Source organism: Sceloporus undulatus, chromosome 1, assembly GCF_019175285.1.
Source record: "Sceloporus undulatus isolate JIND9_A2432 ecotype Alabama chromosome 1, SceUnd_v1.1, whole genome shotgun sequence".
Lineage (NCBI taxonomy): Eukaryota > Metazoa > Chordata > Lepidosauria > Squamata > Phrynosomatidae > Sceloporus > Sceloporus undulatus.
In genome coordinates, this window is record NC_056522.1 from 111969841 (window position 1) to 111992175 (window position 22335).

At 39.9% G+C, this 22335-nt stretch overlaps 1 protein-coding gene across 2 annotated transcripts in view; it reads right to left on the reverse strand.

The window, feature by feature from the left end:
- The window catches only part of LOC121919554 (sine oculis binding protein homolog), a 203622-nt gene extending 181554 nt beyond the window's left edge, over positions 1-22068 (reverse strand). For both annotated transcript variants that reach the window (XM_042446256.1, XM_042446255.1), the window contains exon 1: positions 21339-22068. In XM_042446256.1, coding sequence (XP_042302190.1) covers positions 21339-21434 — 96 coding nt within the window. In that variant the 5' untranslated portion in view covers positions 21435-22068. The remainder of the gene's footprint in view (positions 1-21338) is intronic.
- Positions 22069-22335: the final 267 nt, after the last annotated feature.

Consider the following 22335-nt stretch of genomic DNA (forward strand, 5'->3'; position numbering starts at 1 on the left):
TTGCGAGGCAAGTGAAAAAGTAGGTATGGGGGAAGGAGAGAATGGAATATTATGGGGAAAAACATGGTTAATCAGCCAGGATCCTGAACAAGTATACTACAAAGCACAACATTTTGTTGCATATTCCAAAGAGGAGAAGCAGTGGAAACATTTTTACAGACAAGTAATAATGAACATAGAATTATGTGAATGTAGCGCATAAAAGATAAAATTGTTTTGAGGAGTGTGTTTTTTTAAAGTGTTTGTGAATATTGCTATGGACATTGATCTATCTGTTAACCCAGGCTGCATCTACACTGCAGAATTAATGCAATTTGGCCCTATTTTTACTGCCATGGCTTAATGCTATGGAATTCTGGGAGCTGTAGTTTTGTAAGATATGTAGCCTTCTCTGTCAGAGAGCTCTGTTACCACAACAAACTACAAATCCCAGGATTCCATAGGATGGAGCTATGACAGTTAAAGTGGTGTCAAACTGCATTAATTTTTCAGTGTGGCAGAAAGCCTAATCTAGTTATGCCATGCAATAATACAACAATTAAAAGATATATGTTCTGAAAAATAGCACATCAATACAGTGGGTAACTGTTAACATCATTGGGAAGCAAAAGCTGTTTTGAAGATAAAATTGCCCAAAACAATCAGTTACAAAAACAATGGCAAAATACTAGCGCAACATAACAACAAAAGGTGCCCAGTATTTGTATACACTACTACAAGCCTAAGCATTACTATGAAAAATAGTAAGGAGAAGATGCAAATAATAATCAAAACCAAAACAGAGACACATAAGAAAACAAGCAAACTTGAAAAGTCAAATATGGCTCTAAAAATTTTTAACAAAAGAATAATTCCAGTCTGGAGAGAATATGCTTTGGCTGTTCAAATAAAAAGAAACATTTGCCAAGGCATTGTGCAGTTCCGAAAAGCAAACAAACAGGTCTAAACACTTGTGAAGAGCTTAAGTTGGTTTTGGCTCATGTTTTGTTTGTCTGTTTTGTTTTTTAAAGAAAATGCTGGAAAAATTAGGGATGTACTCATGGACATCTTCCAGTAAAATACAAACTATGGTTGAGACAGGTGTGCTAACAGCGATACATGGTATATTCTACAAGCCTTATGGAAGATCACATACAATTTCCAAAAATGATTCCAGAAAATATAAGCAGTGGAACCAACTAATTGGGTTTTCTCTTAAATAATCTCAGTGAAGACAGCTGGTGAACTAAGATTGTACATAGCTTATAAGAAGCTGGCCAAAAACATAGAGAAGGATCACTTCCACTTAGCTACAAGAAGGGAAATTCTGTCTGAAAAGAAAGTGGTGCCTTTATTTGTAACACCAGGTGCATTAAGTGGATTTAGACCGATTCCACTGTTTAGAGAATGCTCTAAGGTCTGCACAGTTAAAATATCCTTCAGCAGATAATAATAGCATCTAAGATTGCTGTTTGGTTTTTACTTATTATCTTAGGTATTCAACCACACAATGAGTCAGAAGATGCTAGAAGGTGCAAATAATTGTTGTAGATTTATACATTCAGGACATCGTCATTTGGGGAATGAACAGCAAAAAGCAGCATGAAAGAATTAAGGGAGCAATGGAAATAGTAAAAAATGAAACATTTTAGGCTAGACAAAACAAAAAGCCAATTCTAAATATTTATTGCATATTTAGGTAAAAGATTAACCTCTTCTACTTAAATACAGAATCACAGAGTTGGAAGAGACCACAAGGGCCAACCAATCCATCCCCCTTCTTTGCAGGAATATACAGTACAATCAAACCACCCCCAACAGATGACCATCCAGCCTCTGTTTAAAAACCTCCAAGGAAGGAGGCGCCACCACTCTCTCTGTCAGACAGTTCCTACTAATGTCGAGGTGGAATCTCTTTTCCTATAGTTTGAATCTATTGCTCTGATCTCTGGAGCAGCATAAAACAAGCTTGCTCCTTCAATATGACATCCTTTTAAATATTAAAATATGGCTGTCATGGCACCTCTTAACCTTCTCTTCTGCAGGCTAAACATACACAGCTCCCAACACTGCTCTTCATAGGTCATGGTTTCCAGGCCTTTCACCATTTTGGTTGCCCTCCTCTGCACATATATTAGTTGTCAATGTCCTTCTTGATCTGTGATGCCCAAAACTGGGCACAATATTCCAAGGGAGGTCTGACCAAAGCAGAATAGAATGGTACAATTACTTCCCTCAATCTAGACACTATACTTCTATTGATATAGCCTAGAATTGCATTGGCTTTTTTAGCGGCTGCATTACACTGTTGACTCATGTTCTCCTTGTGGTCTACTAAAACTTCTAGATCCCTTTCACATATACTGCCATCATGTCAGGTGTCCCGTATCCTATATCTGTGCATTTCAATTTTTTTCTGCCTAAGTGTAGTTAGTACCTTACATCTGAAATTCATTTTGTTAGTTTTGGCTCAGCTCTATAATCTGATAAATTCTATTTGAATTCTGAACCTATCCTCTGGGATATTGGCTACACCTCCTAATTTGATCTCATCTACAAATTTGATAAACATGGCATCTATTCCATCATCGAAGTCATTCACAAAGATGTTGAATAGCAATGAGCCCAGCACAGAACCCTGTAGCACCCCACTAGTCACTTGGAGATTGGATTTTATTCTATATTGTATATTTTTACTTATGCTGTAAGCCGCTTAAATCTAACCAGAGAGATAAGATATAAATATTATATTATTATTATTATTATTAGTAGTAGTAGTAGTAGTAGTAGTATTTTGGTTTCAGTCAATCAACCAAGTACTGTATAGATCCACTTAACAGTAGGATTTGTGTAGCCCATATTTTATTTGCCAAATTACCATGGAGGACCTTGTCAAAGGTCTTTCTGAAATCAAGATATGCTATATCCACAGCATTCTTTTTATCTACCAAGTTTATCACTGTATCAAAAAAGAGAGATACGATTAGTCTGGCATGACTTGCTTTTGAGAAACCCATGTTGACTTTTCCAGGTACTTAAAGACCGTCTGTTTCATGATCTGTTCTAGAATCTTTCCCGACTGGATGGTAATTGTATTAGTCCTCCTTTTTCCTCTTTTTGAAGCTCTCCTCCACTTTATTGGGATTTCTCTTTTCCAGGAATTCTATAAGATGGTTTGTTCAAAAAGTGTGGGAGAGGTCTGGATTGGGATCGGGATTACATGGTCAGGTATGGCCTGGACAAGGAGGCGTGCAATAACATCCATGTTTAAAAGCTTTCATCCTGCACCTAGCTTGGGAGGGAAGGACGGAAAAGGGCAGTATGATAAATTCCTAGGTCTATCTGAAAGTACAGTGGGAAAAACAGAGACAATGAATGCAGATGTATGACATTACCCCATCTTGTATAAGAAACCCCTGGGACAGAGGAGTTTCAGACCCTGCAATGAGTTTTAAAAGTTGCTGTTAATACTGGCAATTTACAAGAAAAATACTGGCACAGGAAGAATGTCATATGTATATCAGAGAACACCCATCCACCCCTGCTGAGTTCATTCCCACTAAATCCAAGGGATTTTGGCCAGTCTAGTGTGTTCTATTAACTGCTTTATTTTAATATTCCACAGTTTTAATGTATTTATAATTTTCAGATTTGTAAACTATTAAATTTGTTTTGGGCAAATTTAAATTTAAAATCAAAACAATGATACCTTTATTGGGCCAATCAAAATGCTCAATTACATGTTGAAAGCTTTCAAAGTCACACTGGCTTCTTCATCAGGCAAACAGGAGAGAAAAACTGAAGATACTAGTCATAGGCCTGCATTTGCTGTTTCTGTTCTTAGTTGAGATGGTAGGGAGGACTATCTGAAGGCTGGCACCTCCCCCATTGGCCATGTGGTCACTGGTAGATTTTCAAATTCACAGAAATTTAATATTCATTTGCAATCCAATCCTTGGAATCCAGCATGTCTCCTTCCTTTATGAAGCCACAAGCTCCTATGTAAATAGAGAACACTGAATTTCTCAAAAAGTCTTCATGTTTTGCATCAGGAAAACTTTAGGATTCCCCTGACAGCTAAAATGTGTCCATACCAGAAACAGAAAATCCAGGCCTATGACTAACATCTTCAATTTTTTTCTTCTGTTTGCCTGATGAAGAAGCCAGTATGACTCCAAAATCTTGCAACATGTAATTTTGCATTTTGGTTGGCCCAATAAGATTTCCTATATGGCCAACATGGCTACCCCTAGATGTTTTTTGGATTTCACGATACCACATTTTAGCCATCACAGGGGAATCCTAAAGAGAGAGCCAGTGCACTGGGACCTTGCCATCTGAGGCTTCTGCTTCCAACAAAGGTAAAGCAATTTTTTTCTAATGTTGGCGTGGTACAGAGCACCAAAAAGAGGCACCTCCCCTGCACCTCTCTTTGTTCCACAGGAGCGCTGCAGCAACCAAATTGCTCAGCGCTGCAACGCCGCAAAGCGCCGGAGATGGTGCAGTGATGTCGTAGCTGCGCCTTGATGTTTGGACCATCGTTGCGCATGCCGTCTGTATGGCACTGCACAGCTGCGGCACGCCCATGATGTGCTAGGGTTGTGGGGCATATGCACACCCCACACTCGAGCAACCCTAGCATGTCCTGGGCGTGCTACAAAGGGCCCATCTGTACCGGGCCCTAAGCGCTGATTTGCATGCTTTACCTTTGCACCACCTAAAGTTTTCCTCATACAAAACATGATGGATGGGTGTTATTGGATTTGCCAACATGGCTACCCCTCGATGTTTTTTACATTTAAAATGTTTTAGATTTCAAAAATAGTCAAACAAAAATCCGCATTTACTCACAATAGCATTTCAACAGTAGTAATAACAAATAATGTGCCACAGTTCAAAAACAAGGAAGCCCTTGTTTTGATTGACTTTAATTGTTAAGTGCCAAGTTCTAGCTATCTACAAACCAGCAGATCTACAAATAGTACAATGTACTAATAAATATAAATATATAAACATAAGTGTAAAGAAAATAGAAGAAGATCCCTGATTGACAATGTTTGATTATAGAATAATCCCATTAGCAGTGTGGAAAGGCATGTGCTGAAGAACTTTAGAAAATGAATAGAGACACACAATAACCAGACATAGGACTAAATAAAAAAAATTCAAAGCAATCAATGATAGTAAGAAAAAAATGGCAAATACAGGGCAGAGAAAAATCTTTTTAATGTGTGAAACAGGCCTGTGAAAACATCAGTGATTGATGAAAAATCAAACAAATGTGTTCTGTCGTCACAGAGGATGGCTGTATAAGTGAAGCAGAAGCACCTACTCAGAATTCTTGAAAATATAACACAGATGGAAAATGTAACAGCATTTGAAAAAAAAATGAGGCATGCTAACACATTTTTGTTACTCCTGAGTGACCTGTATTGACTATAAACCCAGCAGTAGCTGAGTTTGCTATTAAACTGAGTGATGGAGGATTGTTGAAGCTGCCCCAAAACATAGTAGAGACGTGGTAACTTTCAGCACAAACCACTGAGTTAAACATATAGTATACTATATAGAGTTAGTGGTGTCACATGATTAAGAATCCATATTTTGCTTTAATTATTCACTCCTTATAGCACTGTTTTGGAAACAGTCTGGACCAGCCAGTCTGAATCAGAAAAAAAGGCAGAGCCAGAGAAACTGGCTTAAGGAGGCGAAGGGAGGGCCATCTATCTCTGAAGACCAGACACACTTCTCTGGATGATCTATAGTTAATAAAGTATTTGCCCTTAACTGGCTTTTCCCCCAAAGAAGACAATAAAAATACTATCCCAGATTTTCTATGATAACAAAATGATATAAAATACACTGTAAATTATGATTTATGATGCATCAACAATCTTTAAGATATTGCAAGAAATTAATCTTTTTTTTAAATGCAATATATTCTGAGCCATGAAGATAGGGTAGAACAACACTAAACAAAGCTGGTTTAAAAGCAAGTATCATTTAACTCTATAGTTAAGAATATTCTCTTCACTTCTCTGGTGAACACATTAGTTCTGGTACCATCTTACATATATGCCAAACCTTAGCTCATGAGTAGCTTCATTGAGTTTACTGCCAGTATTCAGCCTTAATGTTAAACATATGTTTAGCAATGTTGCATGACCACAGCTACAGTTCTTGAAGGATTAGATTTACCGACAGCTACAGAAAGCGGGCATGTAAAATAAATACAAGTTACTTGTAATCTTCTATCGGCATCACCCTTAGCAGTAAGCTAAATACATTCTTTGCTGAAAATTTTAGCAGTCACCCCAAGTCAACATTGATGTCTTGGTACATCGCCAGAAGCTGAGACTGTGTGATATATGAACTTGCAAAGTGTCTTGCCCAACATTTTTGTACAAACTTTAAAATTGTTGGTGAATGCAGGTGACTACAACATTAGCATGTGTTCTTTTTTTTTTACCATGTAATTGCTTGTCTGTAAGTATTTATGCAAGTATCATGGATATTTATCTCTTCTACCACTCAGTCTTTGCATGTTAGTATCTGTGAGCTTGTTAATGGATAAGGCATTCTCACGTTAACTGTTTGGAAGCTTGGTAATCTGTATTAATAATCTGTTCCAAGTCATCTTGAGTGATAAAACATGATAATAATGAGTGAGAAAGGTTTAATGCCCAAGCTATAGAGTTTTGTGACTAGAATAGTCCTTTAAAGAATTGGCTGAATGGCTTATGTAATTTTCCTTGCTTTTTCTTCATGATTTTCAGATCTCAACTTCAGATTTCTTTTCTAAAACTGGGTAATGTATTCTAAAATATTCAAATAGATTGTTATTGTATTCATTTAATATTGTATATTCTGAAGGATAAGTTGTTTCACAAGAAACGTAAGTCACATCTCTGAAGTTACTGTTATTTATAGGAGTGATGCAGTGAGAGAACTGGGTGGAGCAGGGATATAGATGGTCTTTATCCATTTAAACCTTAGATCATTTTGTTACAATAGTGTACATACTGTACACTAACTGCCATGGGGAAAAATTAAGGTGGAAAAACCCTAAAATAATGTTATTTTACACCTTACAACACATCCTTATTTAAAACCCAGAAATGAGAAGAGATTCACCATTTACTCCCCTAAACAAAGAACTAGGAAGCAGTGATAACTGCAGCAATTCACAGAAGGATGGCTAGGTAGAGCGAATTTCTTCCCTCCATAGCAACAGAACTAGTCAGTAACCAGGAATGAACAGCAGCAATCACAGAATAGTTCAAATCAACCACAGCCATTTGTATTGCTTTATTTTGACACTGTTTTTTTAAAGTGGTCAAATGTCTTTCATGGGTGAATTGGTTGCCTATATTTACCCAATTTTGCTTATTTTTCATTTACTATTGTCTCACTTTTACATACATACACACACACAAGCTGTCAAAACAGTAACAAAGAACACTTGCAATAGATATTAAAACAAATAAAATTTTTGAAAACATGATCATCATCATCAGTAAACAACAAACAGTCTTGGAAAACTCTGAATAATTACTACTATAATTTGTAAATTTACATGGTTATTGTGTGCGTACATTTGCCTCCAAGTCACCTATCACTTTATAGTACCCCATGGATTTAATGGGGTTTTCCTAGGCAAGAGGTACTCAGAGGTCATTTTGCCAGTTCCTGCCTCTGAAATTTAGCCTACGCACCTGGAAGTCAGTGGCATACTCCCATTCAAGTACTAACCAGAGCTGACCCTACATAACTTCCAAGATCAGACCTTTAAGGAATATCCTATGGCTATGACCAGGGTTTGATTCCCCACTCAACCATGAAAGCTACTGGGCAGGTGATATGCTCTCAGCCTCAAGGGAAGGCAATGGCAAACCTCAGCTGAAAAAATATGCCAAGAAACCCATGTCATAAGTAGGAAATTACTTGAAGTCATACGACAACAACAACAACAACAACATTATTTATGGGGAAATGTCAAAGTTAGATCTGAAAGGAAATTGTGTTATTCATCACCAAATGTTATAATCACCATTTAATTGGATGTGACATGCATGCAACCATATTTCACATAGTGTTTGCAACCATAATTAAATATGCCAGATGGGGAAAATGCTCCATTTTCCCTTATGATAGGACTCTACAGTTTATGTCCTGAGAAGATGTGATAGTCCCATAACAGTAGAGTGTTGGTTTGAGCATTGGACTGTGACTCTGGAGACCAGGATTCAAATCCTCACTCCGCCATGGAAACCCACTGGGTGACCTTAGGCAAGTCACGCTCTTTTAGCCTCAGAGGAAGACAATGGCAAACCCAAAGAGACACCCATGATAGGTTTGCCTTAAGGTCATTATGTTGGAAATGACACAACACACACAACAATATAGCTAAAACATACAAAGGTTAGCATGACAACAAAATTAAACTATTCACAATATTACAGCAATTTCAAACATACAGTTCAGAAGAATAAAAAACAGATAAAAGCAGTTCATTAAAAAGCAATGCAGCACTGTCTAAAGCCTCTCTTTCAAAAACCTTCTATTTGAAAATTTGCCTGCAAGGGTGGTAGGACTGCAAGAAAGTCCTCCTCTGCAGATCTCAGTGCATGCCCTGATTTATATATGGAGATATGATCCTTCAGATCATCTGGAACCAAGCTGTTTAGGGTTTTAAAGGTCAAAAACAGCACTTTGAAATCTCTTAAAAATGCAACAATAGCCAATGGAGCCTATCGGATTAAAAAAAGTTATTTGCCTGACAACAAACTTTTGGAAAGGGAGTTTCAGAGTCTGGGGGGCAGCCACCAAGGAGGCTTATTCTGGTGCCCCCACAAGGCATGCCTGTGAAAGTGCTGGGACAGAAAGAAGGGTGTCTCATATGGGGGAGAGATGTTCTGTCATACAACTTGGACCTAACCTTTATACAGTTTTCTCAGTCATAACCAGCACTTTGAATTATGCCAGAAATAGATTGGCAACCAGTAGAACTGTTGAAGCAAGAAAGTGTTATGGTTCCTGTAACATTCTGACTGCTGTTCTTTGTACCAGTTGAAATTTCCAAACACTCTTCAGAAGCATCCTCATGTGTGTAAAGTAATTGAAACAGGAAATCACTAAGGCATGTACCTGGCACATTAGCTTTAAATGTGCAAAAATACTGCTGGTCATTGTAGAAACCTGGGCCTCCTGATTCAAGGATGAGTCCAGGAGAACACTCCTGATTTGTATACTCAACCCAGTCCATTGTAGATGCCAGTTATTTGTTTAGAACTGAAGCGGCTTCCTTGGAATTTGGTGGAAAGGAGAAATGGAGTTGGATGTCATCAACATACTAGTGGCACTGAACCCTAAACCTCCAGACAACCTCTCCCAGTGGTAGCATGTAGATGTTTAATATCCTGTGAAACAGGACAGAGCCCCGAGGGGCTCCATGAGTCAGGAGCCAAGAAGCCAAACAGGAACCTCCTAGTTCTGTCTTCTGGGCTCATCCCTCCAGGAAGAACAGAGCTACAGTAAAACAGTTCCACCATGCTCCATCCCTACAAGGTGGCCCAGAAGCATATCTAGTTGATAATATTAAAAGCCTCCAAGATGTCCAGCAGAACCAACAGGGATATACTCCCTCTGTCTAGTTCACAGTGTAGGTCATCCACCAAGGCAAACAAAGCCATCCCTATCCCATAAGCAGGCCTGTAACCAAACTGAATAGCACCAAGGTAACCCATTTCATCCAGGAATCCCTGGAGCAAGTAGGCCACCACATGCTCTAATACCTTGTCAAAAAGTGGAATTGTTGTGAGAACAAGTTAAAATGAACTTATTGCTTGGGCTTTTCTCCTTTTTTTCCCCCTCTAGGGAATGCTATTTTCCCATTATACCCAGCAGTTTATATGCTATAGTGCAAATTTTCCACACAGTAAAATGAGAGGCTGCACTTTTAAAATGATGTATTATGTCAGGTTGGGTGTGCGTGATTTGTTGTCTAGTTCTAAAACAAGGAAGACATGACATGCTATTCTACACCATTCTGCTCACTAATGTTTTGGCCACCATGGACAGCATCAGCATTAATTCAAATTACCTTTATTGTATTAAAATGTTTCTTTTTCCCTCACTTCAAAACTATACATCTTACCTTTATCTACATTTGTATGAATTATACCTCTTCTAATATTATGGTCCTGTCAAGAACCCTATCGTTTATTGCACATGGCTTTTCTTTCATTTACAGTGCAAATCTATTTATCCTTAGTCAGCAGTCAGTGGGGCTAAGTACATTTAAGACTTTGCCCTATGCAATGTTAGAGCGAATAAAGAAATACGTAGCTATAAGGAAATATATTCCATCTTCACCAAACCACAAACATTACAAGTCTAATTTTCACAGAAGTTCATGAAAGCTTATGAAAACTTATTAGTCTTTAAGGTTCTTTTATTGTATCATCAATCATGTTTATCAATTAGATTTTGAAGAAAAAAATACAAAAAGATGTGGGAGCCTAATAGTAGTTATTAGTAATTCCATCAGGGGATAGCCTGAAGACGGAGGCTCCTCCCTCCTTAACTGTCATTGTTCGGCCTCTGAGGGAGAGAGAAGGCTGGCCCAGTACCATCAGGGGCTAGCCTGTAGACAGAGGCTCCTCCCTCCCTAACTGTCATCTTTCGGCCTCTGAGGGAGAGAGAAGGCTGGCCCAGTACCATCAGGGGCTAGCCTGAAGAAGGAGGCTCCTCCCTCCCTAACTGTCATCTCTCGGCCTCTGAGGGAGAGAGAAGGCTGGCCCAGTACCATCAGGGGCTAGCCTGAAGAAAGAGGCTCCTCCCTCCCTAACTGTCATCATTCGGCCTCTGAGGGAGAGAGAAGGCTGGCCCAGATCCATCGGGGATAGCCTGAAGACGGAGGCTCCTCCCTCCTTAACTGTCATCGTTCGGCCTCTGAGGGAGAGAGTAGGCTGGCCCAGTTCCATCAGGGGCTAGCCTGAAGAAGAAGAGCCCTCCCTCCGGTCCATCTGCCTTGGTCCAGGCCTCAGAGGGAGAGAAGAATGCTGGACCTGATTCCCTCCCCCCCTCACCATTCCCTTCTCCTTTTGTGTCGTGTCTTTTAGATTGTAAGCCTGTGGGCAGGGAACTGTCTGTTATCCCCTCTATTGTAAACCGCTCGGATTCCCAGTGATTGGGCGGTATATAAATAAAACCTATTATTATTATTATTATTATTATTATTATTAATGAAGCTGAACGATAGCTGGATGCTAGTATCCCATTCTATCTGAAAATGGCAGTGAAAGCTGAAGTGTAAAATAATAATTGAGTCCTCAAAGCCACTGTGCAAAATATGAAAAATGTTCAGCATTCACCAGCAAATGGATCAAAAAACGATTACAAGGGGGAAATAAAGAAAATTGATAGAAGAGGTTATAGGAAGAAAAAAGAGGTACTGTTCTGATTGAAGAAAGAAAACCTGAGATGCAAAAGCAAGAAGAGGTCAGAAGGCAGATTGGATCTACCCTTAGGGAATAGTGACTTGAGGTGATCACCTCAAAATACTATGTTTTAGATTAATATAAAATTCTGTTTTCTTCTTTACCTCAGGGCCCAAAATTTCTTGAGCCTTTTCTGGGCAGAAGGGTGAAGAAGGGAAAAGGAGATGAATGCCCCATTGGCCTACACCAATTTAGAGAATATTTAAACTACATTTAACATTAGTTCAGATAATCATCCTTAATTTCACAATTCCACATTGAGTCAATTGGAAATGGTTTGTAGGTCTCCTTGTAACATTCACAAAACAGAGCTCAAATGACTCTTCAGTAATAACTCAGCTGTGTCATGTTGACTGAAGGATTCTGGGAGTTAGAGTCCAAAACCATAATCTTTCCAGGCTTTGAGTAAAACAAACACACCATGGGAAGCTGCATTTGATCACTAGTCATTATCGGCCCCTCCGTTCTGGTATTCAAGGTCCGCTGTCTCTGCCCCGTCCCAGATTCATTGCTTTTCACTTGCTGCCCCTCACTCCTGGAACCTCCTTCCCCCACAAGCCTCACAGGTCATCACTTCTTTAACTAGTTTCAAAACTGAGTTGAAGACCATCCTGTTCAGAGAAGCGTTCCCAGGCATTGCATGATTATTTGCTATTTGACATTTTTAATTTATTGCCTGTTTTACTGAAGCTTTTCCTGTATTGTTATGTATTATTTATATGTACTATGCTACTATTTCTTAGATTGTACTCCATGGGCAGGTTTACTCGTATCTATTTCATTGTTTGTATGTACAGCGCTGTGCAAATCTACAGTGCTATATAAATAAAGCATAATAATAATAATAATAATAATAATAATAATAATAATAATAATAATAATAATAGTAGTCCAGTATTGGTAATACTGCTTGGGAGTGGCTCTTCAATAATCCCATTTTCTGAAAAGATTGGTTCCTAGCCCTACTTGGAGATGGTGGGGACCCAACCTACTGTGTGCAAAGCACATGCCCTACCTACTGAGCTATGGCTGCTCTCCAAGCTTGTTACTTTGGTCAGATAATGCTGGTTGAAATATAGTAGCTAAAACTATATGCTAGAAATTCACTGATTCAAAGGTGTCCTTAGCATGAACTAATTGGGTGGCATTAAGAAAGCCACGATTTACATTGCCTTACCTGTTATTTTATGGGGAGAATAATACTACTCCACCTTAGGTGTTTGTAAGGATAAGCATTTTATGTATTGATTTATGTTTCTATAGCCTATATACATAGGAATCCCAGGCACAAACTGACTAGATTCAGATCTGCTTAGCTTTAGCGAGATATCATCTGCCCAGGCCATACAAAAACATGTATACACTCCCCTAAAATGTACACTTTTAGAAAGTACTGTGTAAATGTTACACATAGTCACTAGAACCATTGTTCTCAAAATATTTTGTCTTAATCACCATTTATCACAAATATCCTATGTACTCAACACATCTGAACAAAGTTGGGCTTTGACTTGGACAACAGTCAGTATATGCAACTATTTTCACCACAATTACTTCCCACAGTGACACATAGCAATGAGGACCACTATACCTTAAGAAATCTTCCTGCAAAATTAGTTTCTGATAAGCATACTAACAATTTCACAATTCTTTGTACATACCTAGGTAATCTTAGAGAATATTAAATGTTACTTAGGGCTAAACAGACAGCCCTGAAGAGGCGGCATGACAGAGCCCCTGAGAGAGCCAGATCAAGGGCATGGCAACCGCATGCCATGGCCCCAATCCAGCTATTTACTAGTTCAAAAAGAGGCAGCAAAACACTGCTCCTTTTTGAGCCGGCAAAAGGGCACCCTTTCCGCCGCCACCTCAGCTTTGTGATACTCAGGTGGCGAGCAGTGTCTAAATGGCATATAGGTGGAGCGCAGTGAACCCAGCCCACATGTGCACAGGCGGGTGACTTCTGGGCGGCATCAGGGTGGTGTCAGGGCATGCGTCATGTGGATGCAAAATGGCCCCACGCCACCTGCAAGGCAACTTTTAATGCCAGTTTGTACTGGTCCTGAAACAACAATATGTTTAATATTGCCCATTAAATAGTTCTGTGATCTCTTGTGAAAATGTTTGATATTCTGAAAGCAATCATACTGGCAGTTTCAGAGAACTTTGGTTATTCTGTTGCCACTGGTGCAACTGGTTATCATTTATATTTCACCAGCTACACCTCCTGTTTCGTGCAGAACACAGATAAATTTGAGCAGAAAAGACAGCTCGAAAAAGAGAACAGAAGTGCCAAATCATGAATGCAGAAGTGAGTCAGATAGCAAAGAAAATGGAGTTAAGGATGGGATTATGGAAGACCTTCTGCATGGAATTTCAGGATGGGGTTCTGGTTATTAGAAAAGAGCAAACTCCCCAACTTATGTGAATCAACATGAAAGGCAGGTAGGGGTGGTGGTGGTGGTGGTGGTGGTGGTGGAGGAGGAGGAGGAGTTGAAGATGGTAAATGGACTGGCAGTTCCTAAAATCCATATTCTTAAAATGGATCGCTTGCCAAGGGCCTTTGGAATTAGATTGTGGGCCCATGAGATAAAGCCAAAGGGACACATGTATTCTTTAAATCCAAAGATTAGGTTATGCACAATGGAAAAACAAGATGCTATATAAAGTGACATGAAAGAAAACACTGAATGAGAGCTACTGCATCACAACAGCTTCCAACACTGTATAGTTAACATAAAAAAGGCACAAACAATGTGGCATATCTTGCTTATATATAGTGTCCAGGCCAGTATTGCTCCAATTGTTTGAAAAAGAAATGGCACGGGAAGAAGATGCAGAAACATCATCTGCTTCCTTGTGGCCCAACAATGATATTTCTAAGTGAGAATCAGTAAAATCAGAAGGAAGATATCAGAAAGTAATTGGTTGGAGAGAAAACAACCAAAACAAGTTTTCAGCACATAGGCAGGACAAAAGAGAAAACTAAACAACACTTACTTAACAGTAACTAATTACTCCATGGGATATAGTCCTGAATAATATGAAAAGAATTGGACTGCATATCAAAAAGAGCACTATTAAAGACTGAGTAGCAATGAATGCAGACATATTGACAAGTATATGCACTCAGAGAACAAAGAGAACAATATTGGAGACTGTAGATACAGCCATTCCAGTTGAGCAGAATGCTTAGAAAGCTGCAATAAGGGGACCTAGCAAAAGCCTGGCAGAAAGCACTAAAAGTAACAAATATAGGCCATTCACTTTCCCCACCACAAAAAGAAAAAGGGGAGGATCTGAAGAAGAAAGGGGGTGAAAGCATGTTATGTGTATGAAGCTACAGCATCAATGGGGATCTAACTGTCTTTTAAGGATGGGACAGATGAGAGGAGATATTGTATAGATAAAGGTTGAGAAGAGAGTAGGGCAAGAAATTTAAAAAGATGGACAAAAACACTACATTTTTACAAACCTGTACAATGAAGAGTTGATAAAAAAGAGTTATGGCACCTAGACTATAGATTAACAGCAATGATACCGAAAGCCCAAATGATGTTTTTGACGTTAGAAAATGTGACAAGGGGAGCAACTGTATATGTCTTCATGCTTCTTAATGTTTAGGCAACTATAGAGCACTAGACATTTTGCTGCTTCTGTTTTCACTTACAATGTTCAGAACAGTGATCATAAAGACTCATATTGATATAATCAAACAGTTAAAGCTAAGGAATTACAAAAACCAAGTAATTTGGAGTGTGTAATTTGTCAAAATCAGATGATTTTGTGCTATCAATGGCTATGCATTTAATTATCTTTACCAAACGAACTGACTTTAAAATGCTTCTGCAGAACCTTCTATCGAGCTCCTACTCATAATATATAAAAATTTCTTTGTAGATTTTTATTGGCTTTTCCCCTCTTTTTCCTGATTTTACTTGAAAGACACCAAGTAAGAGCAATAGTGTTCATATGCATCACTTAACAATATCTTTTATTGGGTTGCATAATGCACACAGATACATCCTATTTGGCTAATAGAAAGATTGTTATGACATTTTTCTGTATGTAAAAGCACATTTTACTCTTCAATGGCAAACAGAAGAAGACTTACAGATGTATAACTGTTGCTTTTTCCCCTGTGTCTAAAACTTTTAAGAGCAGCATACTTTGTTTTCATTTAGACACATATTGTGTATGGAATATATTTTACTGTTAACTTCATCATGTAGAACGCATAGGTTTTCAAGTTGCATAACAGAGTTTTCCCATTTCTTAAAGATATATACACCATATATGGTTTCTATGCATTTATAACACAGAAATGTTTTATTATACAGCCTTTCCTCTGTTAAGAAGCAAAGGATGAGACCAGGCAACTACAACCTGGAAACACAAAAGAAGATATTTCTGTCAGACTCATTTTCTGCTGGTTTATGTTACTGAATGCTTATTTTAGATTTTGAAAGTAGAGTGGATTCTCTCTCACACTTTTTTTTACTTGCTTGCATTATTGACCTCAAATACACAAAGCACAAAAGCTACATGTCTGTCTTAAGCTATTAAGGAAATTTAAAAAACTGTATCTGTAATAATGGCCTGTTCCAGACTGCCAAAATAAAGCTGCTTCGGGTCTCTTTGGAGGTATGCTGTTTAAATTATGCATGCACCCTAAGAATCCGGAAGCTGCACCAAAGCTGCCCTCCAGTGCTTGGGAATGGAGTGTGGCTTTGGCGCGACCTCCGGACTCTTAGGACCCATGATGCATCATTTAAATAGCATACCTCCAAAGAGACCCAAAGCAGCTTTATTTTGGCAGTCTGGAACAGGCCATTATCTCATCATTTATTCCTCCTTTAATCCTATTTTAGGGTTACAGACTATAGGCTAGTACTGGCTATGAATTCATGCTAACCTACACAAAACATCCCTAATTCTTAGGAAAGAAAGAAAACATAATATGATTGTCTAACCGAAATTTATCCCCTTCATATAAATAGCTCACATATATATCCTGAAGAGGAATGTATTTCTCATCCACAGAAATAGGTTTGTAGTGGTCCTTTCTTTCACATGATCTCTGTGCAATACAGTCAGCCTCCTTATCCACAGATTTTTTACCCATGGATTCAAGCATCCACGGCTTGAAAATATTCAAAAAAAGTATAAATTTCCAATAGCAAACTTTCATTTTGCCATTTTATATAAGGGACACCATTTCTCTATGCCATTGTATTTAATGAGACTTGAGCATTCACGGATTTTGTTATCCACGGGGGGTTCTGGAACCAAAACCCAGCAGATAACAAGGGTCCACTGTAGTATCTTTTCTAAGGTTCCTTTACAATATCCATATCTCTTCTTTGCTATTCACAAGAACGTTTTCCTTCCTAAGGAAGGAAACCCCAGCTGTCTTGTGTATTCAGAGCCATGGGTTGGATTAGGACTTGGTATGACTAACTCATACTCATGAGTATCTCAAATCTCATTTATACCAATGGGCCTACTCTAAAGATGATTATACCTAGATTCAATCCATTGTTTCTAGTATTCACACTGTGACAATGATGTGATTCTAGTGTTCACACTGTGACAATAATCCAAAGAGATGCTGTTTGCTTATTTTAGTCACAAATAAATAATTAAGAATCTGGAAAAACATCTCAGGCACATGGACACAGCTATGTGAAATCATGAAACAGTCAACTGTCAAACTAGGCAAATGTGTAGATGTTTATTTAGAAAATTTCCAGTACAATCTGCTAAGTGTAGTCACATTAATTCATTCATGTGATTTAAAGCACTTGCATTCTTGACTGCTGTATCATTATCTGGTATTAAACCTATGAGTGACCACTATCCATTTATCCTGAATCGGGATTTCTTTAGAGTAACTAAATAGGATGTAGATTTCAGGATTTTTAATAACAGATGAAATGCATGTAGAAATGTTACATTTCACTAGCTGAACACATTGGTTAAACTATAAAAACTAGAATTTCCAGGATGTACCCATGTTAGTCTGATGCAGCAAAAAATAAAGGAAGACATGTGGCATTTTAATGTCTAACAGATTCATTAAGCAAAGCTTTTCTGGACTAAAATGGGCTGCAGTCCACAAAAGTGTATGTCCAATAAAACTTGTTAGCCTTTAAAGTCCTTCAGGACTCTTTGTAGCTTTTTATAAAATCTGGTTTTGTTTTCATATTAAGAAGAATTATTCTGCTAATGGGCAATACTCTTTCAGCCTCAAACATAAGTATAATTTGATATTGCTGATATAATATATGCTAAGCAATCTATAATATTCACATAACCCAATGCAATGATACTAAGAATATCCTATATCCTCATCAAAAACGAAAGAAGGAAAGAGAGACAGACAAATTGGGGAAAACAAAGGCAGTAGAAACAGAATGAAGGTCATGATGGAGCAAAACATTTTTGATGGAAATAGTCAATGTAATCATGTACTTTTTGCACACAGTCTTGTATCAACCTGAAATGTGTAACAACCATCATGTACTTTAAGGGGGAGGTAACAAAAATGTCATCAAATTTCTGCCATAGTGAAATAACAAACAACATCAATTTGCAGTCCTGTTTAAACTGAGCAGCAAGTGACATGACTGATGTGATAGGGGGAAAACTAGTAACTGGGTTCCTCTTCATCACGATTGAGAAAATGTGAGGTTCTATCAAACAGCAAATCTTCAAGAAAAACTGTGGGATGAGGTAATTTTATTAGTCATTCATAGTGCCTTGTATTTGCTGTACTTAAAATAGACACTTGTACCCAGTGGCTTTTTATTACTGGAAAGAAGGGTGGGGAGAGGGAATCACATACACGCTGGCCCTTTTTCTTACTCCTAGCAAATGGAAGCAATTCAATCCAACATAGTCTGAAACCTGAGTAGGTCACTGTACACCATGATAAAATTCCCTAATCCAAGAGCCAAATTTCCCTTAGGGGGCCCTCCTACTAGTCCTTCACTTTTCGAAGCTGACTTTTCCATTCCTAAACCCTCTCTCTCTCTCTCTTTCCCTCCCCTTCATCTCTTTCATTTCCCTCTACCTTACAGCCTTGATATCTGATCTGCTGCTGGGACTCAGGTTACAGTTTTTACAGCTTAGGCTGTCTATTGCTGTATACATTCCTTTCTTTCTGCTCTGTCGTGATTACTTACCAGAGCTTATTTTACACAGGTCCAGATGAAAGCAGTTGGGATGAAGGGAAGCAGTCAAGCTGTTAGAACAGTACAGATATGTACCTACACAAGGGCACATTGTGCTCACTGTGACATTTTGTTGCCTACCTTTTATACAATGTGATTAATTTCTTACTGTACTCTTTTGACTTTGTGAAGAGGAGGAAATCCCTCCAGTATATATTTATTTTCCGCAAATGAAGAATTACTGTTAGAACAACAAGCAAGCCTTTCTGCTCAGATGAAACAAAGATGCGACCTGCTTAAAACCTAAGTTACAATAATTCACCAACTCTATTAAAAGAATATGGACTCCACACTTAATAAGGTGACTTGCCCTGGTATGTGGTCCAGGTTGCCTGAAAGCCTAACCTTTCGTCCACGCAGACTGTAGAAACTGTCTCCAGATTTACATCAATCCACAATTTTGGCTTAAATTACTGATATAGCTGAAACTCTGGTATAATTATTCATCTCAATGATATTCAATCCACTAACAGACCTTTAATGAAAGGGAGAACTTTTTTGCAGTAACATTAACACTAATGCTTAATGCCATGCATGGCCTTTTTTTTTTCTAAGTGTAATTTTCCTCGTTTCACACACAGTGTTGTTTTTGTTTCTTCCTCGCCCTTTCAGACAAACATCTGTTATACTGCAGAAGAACAACTATCTCCCAAACCACCAAGTGTGCCTGCAGCCAAAGTAAACAAAACAAACCCAGAGGATCCAGCACAGTCAGCCTTTATATCCAGCCAGGATAACATTTCACATGTTTTGATTAAAATTAGCTAATTTGTAATCCTAGAACCTATGAAACTTAAAAAACTGCAGTCCACATAGAACATATGAAGAAACATCTTAAAGGGACAATGCACAGTGGAGCAGATTTCTATGCCCACTGCCCCCTTCTTCTGCAGCCATCCTCACTCCCACCCCCCACAAAATCAAATACTGAGTAATAAATTATTGTTACGTTGCAGATTGTGGTAAGCTTCACCTCAAGACATAAAGTGTCATGCACATCTCAAGGAAATAAAGCTGCTTGTAGAGAGGGTCTAGTAGAAGAAACTGAATAAATGTTATTGATATGCAGGGCAATTTGCTCTCCATACATACAGCCACCTTTGTTCAAATGTCCATCTGTTTGCTGTTGGGCAAATCCTTAGTGGGTGAAGGAATCGGAATACAGCAAACAGAGAAGACTTTCCTTGAGGGTTATGTTTAAAAGCAGGAATAGAAACTGAACATTCTCCTTTAATTCACTTTGGGGATAACAAATAAAATAACCTAATCCATTTGCATAACTGTCCCTACACACATACGCATTTTCCCTCTAACACATAGATATTTTAGAACTGAACATGTTGCTAGAAAATGTGTACTCTTGCCAGACTCACCAGAAATGGCACTCAGTGTCACTTTATCTCCTATCCTAAACTGTCCTGTGTTCAGTATTTCCAGGCAAAGTAAGTTCGCCCCAGCCCTGCCACACATGTGAGCCACAGGGAGAAGACGAGAAAGAAAGATTCAAAATAAATAGAGTTTGGGGGGGGGGGGGGTTAAATAATAAACATATGAAACTTAGGCTGCATCCACACTGGAGAAATAACCTGGTTTGGTACTGCTTTAATTGCCCTGGCTCAAGGCTATGGAATTCTGGGAGTTGGAGTTTGTTGTGGGGCCCAGAGTGGAGCAGAATGTGGGGCCCAGAGCGGAACTCTGCTCCACTCTAGGCCCACAACAAACTCCAACTCCCAGAATTCCATAGCCTTGAGCCAGGGCGATTAAAGCAGTACCAAACCAGGTTATTTCTCCAGTGTGGATGCAGAGGGCCATTGAAGCTCAGCTGAAGAGATGAGGCTAAAGGAAATCCTGGAACATGTTTCTCTGTGTGTGTGCAACCGCTGCTATGCTAACATCTGGAAAGCCAACCTCTGGAACACAGCTGGACTGGCACTGTTTCCTGTCAGGACATTGGCTTTCCCTCCTCCGCCTCCAAACCGCTCCAAACAAATCTGCATTATACCATGTATACATATGCATGTGTACACACACACACACACATACACAGAGTTGGGCAGGGAGCCTTCTTTAAGACAGCTCTCTTTCAACAACCCAAGGCTCTGCCAGCTTTATTAACTGTGAAGTGAAGCATGGAAAACAGAGGGAGGAAGTGGGAGAAGGGAAGGGGGGAAGACAAGAGACCCCTGTGTATTAAGCGCAAGGAATGGTGTGCAGCTCAGACCAGAACATTTCACTTTGACAATTTAATTACACAGTCGCAGCTGGCTCCTGGCAAAGCAGAGGCAGGCACTGGTCCTTCAGTGGCTTCCCTCTTTTCTAACTTTGGGGGCAGAGGATGGGGATGGGGATGAGGGGATCCCCAGGCTGCTCAGTGGACCTGGCTTTGCATCCTGCAAATGGGTCTCTATTTGTAGTTGAGGAGGAAGAGGAGGAGACACGTTGGATTCGTTTGTCTCCTTCTTTCAAGGGGGAAAAAAAATCAAAACAACAAACTCTTTATTGCACAGCCATGCGCTGGTGTGTGTGTGTGTTGTGTGTTTGCAAAGCAGCTCCCTCCCTTTCTTTCTCCCCACAATATCCCCTCTTTTTCTGCCCCCAACAAACCCCTTTCGGACCCACTCACCTTCATCTCCTCGTTGATCTCCCGTTTCACGGGGTGAGCCGGCTTCCTGCTCCTTTTATTTTCCGGGGGTCTCCCTTCTTTCTCCATTTCTGCCATTTTTGTCTCTCTCTCTCTCTCTCTCTCTCTCTCTCGGTGTCAGTCTGTCTGTCTGTCTCTCGGTCTCTCTCTCTTTCTACTTTGCTGGAGATGAAATGGCTGCTGGTCTATTGTGGGGGGGAAGGGAGGGTTGTGTGGAAAGGGAAGGAGGGGAGAGGGGGGGCTTGGCTGTGGGGCCGGGGTCTTTCAGGGCTGGTGGGCGAAGGAGGAGGAGGAGGAGGAGGAGAAGGGAAGGGAGAAGCAGGAGAAGCAGGCGCCGGCGGGTGTCAGGGCAGCCCTGGGTCTGGGGAGGATGGAGGAGGGCTGGGCTGTGGGTTGCCCAGGCGAGTCAGCCATCTTCTGTCTGTCTCCCTGTCTGTCTGTTTGGAGACTGGGGTGGGGGCAGGAGGAGGAGGAGGAGGGGAGAGGAAGGGGAAGGAGAGGAAGAAGGAAGGAAGGAAGGAAGGAAGGAAGGAAGGAGGACAGACCAGGGCCTTCCGAGGGGGGGGGGGAATAAAGCAGGACAGCCCCACAAAGCAGTCAGCAGGAGGGGCTTCCAGTGTCACCAACACCAAATCCTCCTCCTCCTCCTCTTCTTCTTCTTCTTCTTCTCCTTCTTCCTTGCTTCTCCAAGGCAAACAAGGCCCGGGGCTTCCTTATGCCTCCGTTCTCCTCCTCCTCCTCCCCAGCCACCCCTCCCTCCCTCAGCAGAGGGGGTCATCCATGGCGGTGGAGAGAACCCGCCAAGGAAGGCGGCAGACTGCCTCTCCTCCCCCTCCACACACACACACACACACACACGCCAGGCTTTCTAGTCTTTCTCTGTCACAAGGCACTTGTGCCCAAGAGCGCGCTCCTGCCCGCCACCCCAAAACACTGGGACAAAAGAAAGGGGCTGGAGTGTTGTCTTGTTGGTGGGGGA